General features: G+C 39.5%; 1 protein-coding gene across 1 annotated transcript; it reads left to right on the top strand.

The window, feature by feature from the left end:
• Positions 1–180: 180 nt before the first annotated feature.
• LOC107472559 (uncharacterized) lies at positions 181–1266 on the top strand (the record flags this gene model as incomplete). Its single annotated transcript, XM_016092074.1, has 2 exons — positions 181–874; positions 1022–1266. Coding segments are annotated over exons 1-2 (939 nt in total), but the record flags the coding sequence as incomplete, so codon positions are not given.
• Between the last annotated feature and the right edge of the window lie 121 nt (positions 1267–1387).

Raw genomic sequence — 1387 nt, 5'->3', positions numbered from 1 at the left:
TTTTACAGAAGGTTTATTAGAGACTTTTCTAAAATAGCCAAACCTTTGAGTAACTTGCTTGTCTCTGATACACCTTTTGTATTTGATAAAAATTGCATGCTAGCCTATGAACTTTTAAAGCAAAAACTTTCCTCTACACCTATCATTGCCCCACCTGATTGGAACTTACCTTTTGAACTGATGTGTGATGCATCAGACCTTGCTATTGGGGCAGTGTTAGGACAAAGGAAAGACAATTTGGTACATGTGATTTATTATGCCAGTAAGGTCTTGAATGATAACCAAAGGAATTACACAACCACTGAAAAAGAACTCTTGGCAATAGTCTTTGCATTTGACAAATTTAGATCATATCTCATTGGGTCTAAAGTCATTGTCTTCACTGATCATTCAGCTTTAAAATACTTACTTGCTAAACGAGAATCCAAACCAAGACTTATTAGATGGGTTCTTTTGTTGCAGGAATTTGACATTGAAATCAAAGACAAGAAGGGTGTAGAGAACAAGGTGGCAGACCATTTATCAAGGATACCATGTGAAGAAGGAAGCACACAAAGCACACATATAAATGAGTGCTTTCCTGATGAACAACTCATGGTAATTCACAAAGCACCCTGGTTTGTAGACATAGCAAACTTCAAGGCCACTGGGAGTTTGCCGTTGGAATTTAACAAGCATCAAAGGAAGAAATTGGTAAATGATGCCAAATACTTCATCTGGGATGAACCATACTTGTTCAAAAAATGTTCGGATGGCATACTAAGAAGATGCATATCAGAGGAAGAAGGAAGGGAAGTCTTATGGGACTGCCATGGCTCCACTTATGGAGGACATTTTGCAAGAGAAAGAACAGCAGCTAAGGTGTTGCAGTGTGGTTTTTATTGGCCCACTATCTTCAAAGATGCAAAGGAACTAGTGAAGCATTGCCATGAATGCCAGAAAGCGGGGAACCTGTCAAAAAGAAATGAGATGCCACAACAATTTATTCTGGAACTTGAATTGTTTGATGTATGGGGGATAGATTTCATGGGACCCTTTCCCACCTCATACTCAAATAATTACATTCTTGTGGCAGTAGACTATGTCTCCAAATGGGTCGAAGCAATAGCAACTCCAACCAATGATAATAAGGTGGTCATGAACTTCCTCAGAAAACACATTTTTTGCCGTTTTGGGGTTCCAGGAGCAATCATCAGTGATGGAGGAAGCCACTTCTGCAACAAACCATTAGAGGCATTGCTTCTAAAATATGGAGTCAAACATAAGGTAGCCACACCATACCATCCACAGACAAGTGGGCAAGCCAAAATATCTAATAGGGAACTCAAAAGAATCTTGGAAAAGACTGTGGGAGCTTCAAGGAAGGACTGGTCGATTAAGCTAGATG

Source organism: Arachis duranensis, unplaced genomic scaffold, assembly GCF_000817695.3.
Source record: "Arachis duranensis cultivar V14167 unplaced genomic scaffold, aradu.V14167.gnm2.J7QH unplaced_Scaffold_160496, whole genome shotgun sequence".
NCBI lineage: Eukaryota > Viridiplantae > Streptophyta > Magnoliopsida > Fabales > Fabaceae > Arachis > Arachis duranensis.
Note: the sequence above shows the minus strand (reverse complement) of the source record. Positions and strands in the feature narration are given on the sequence as shown.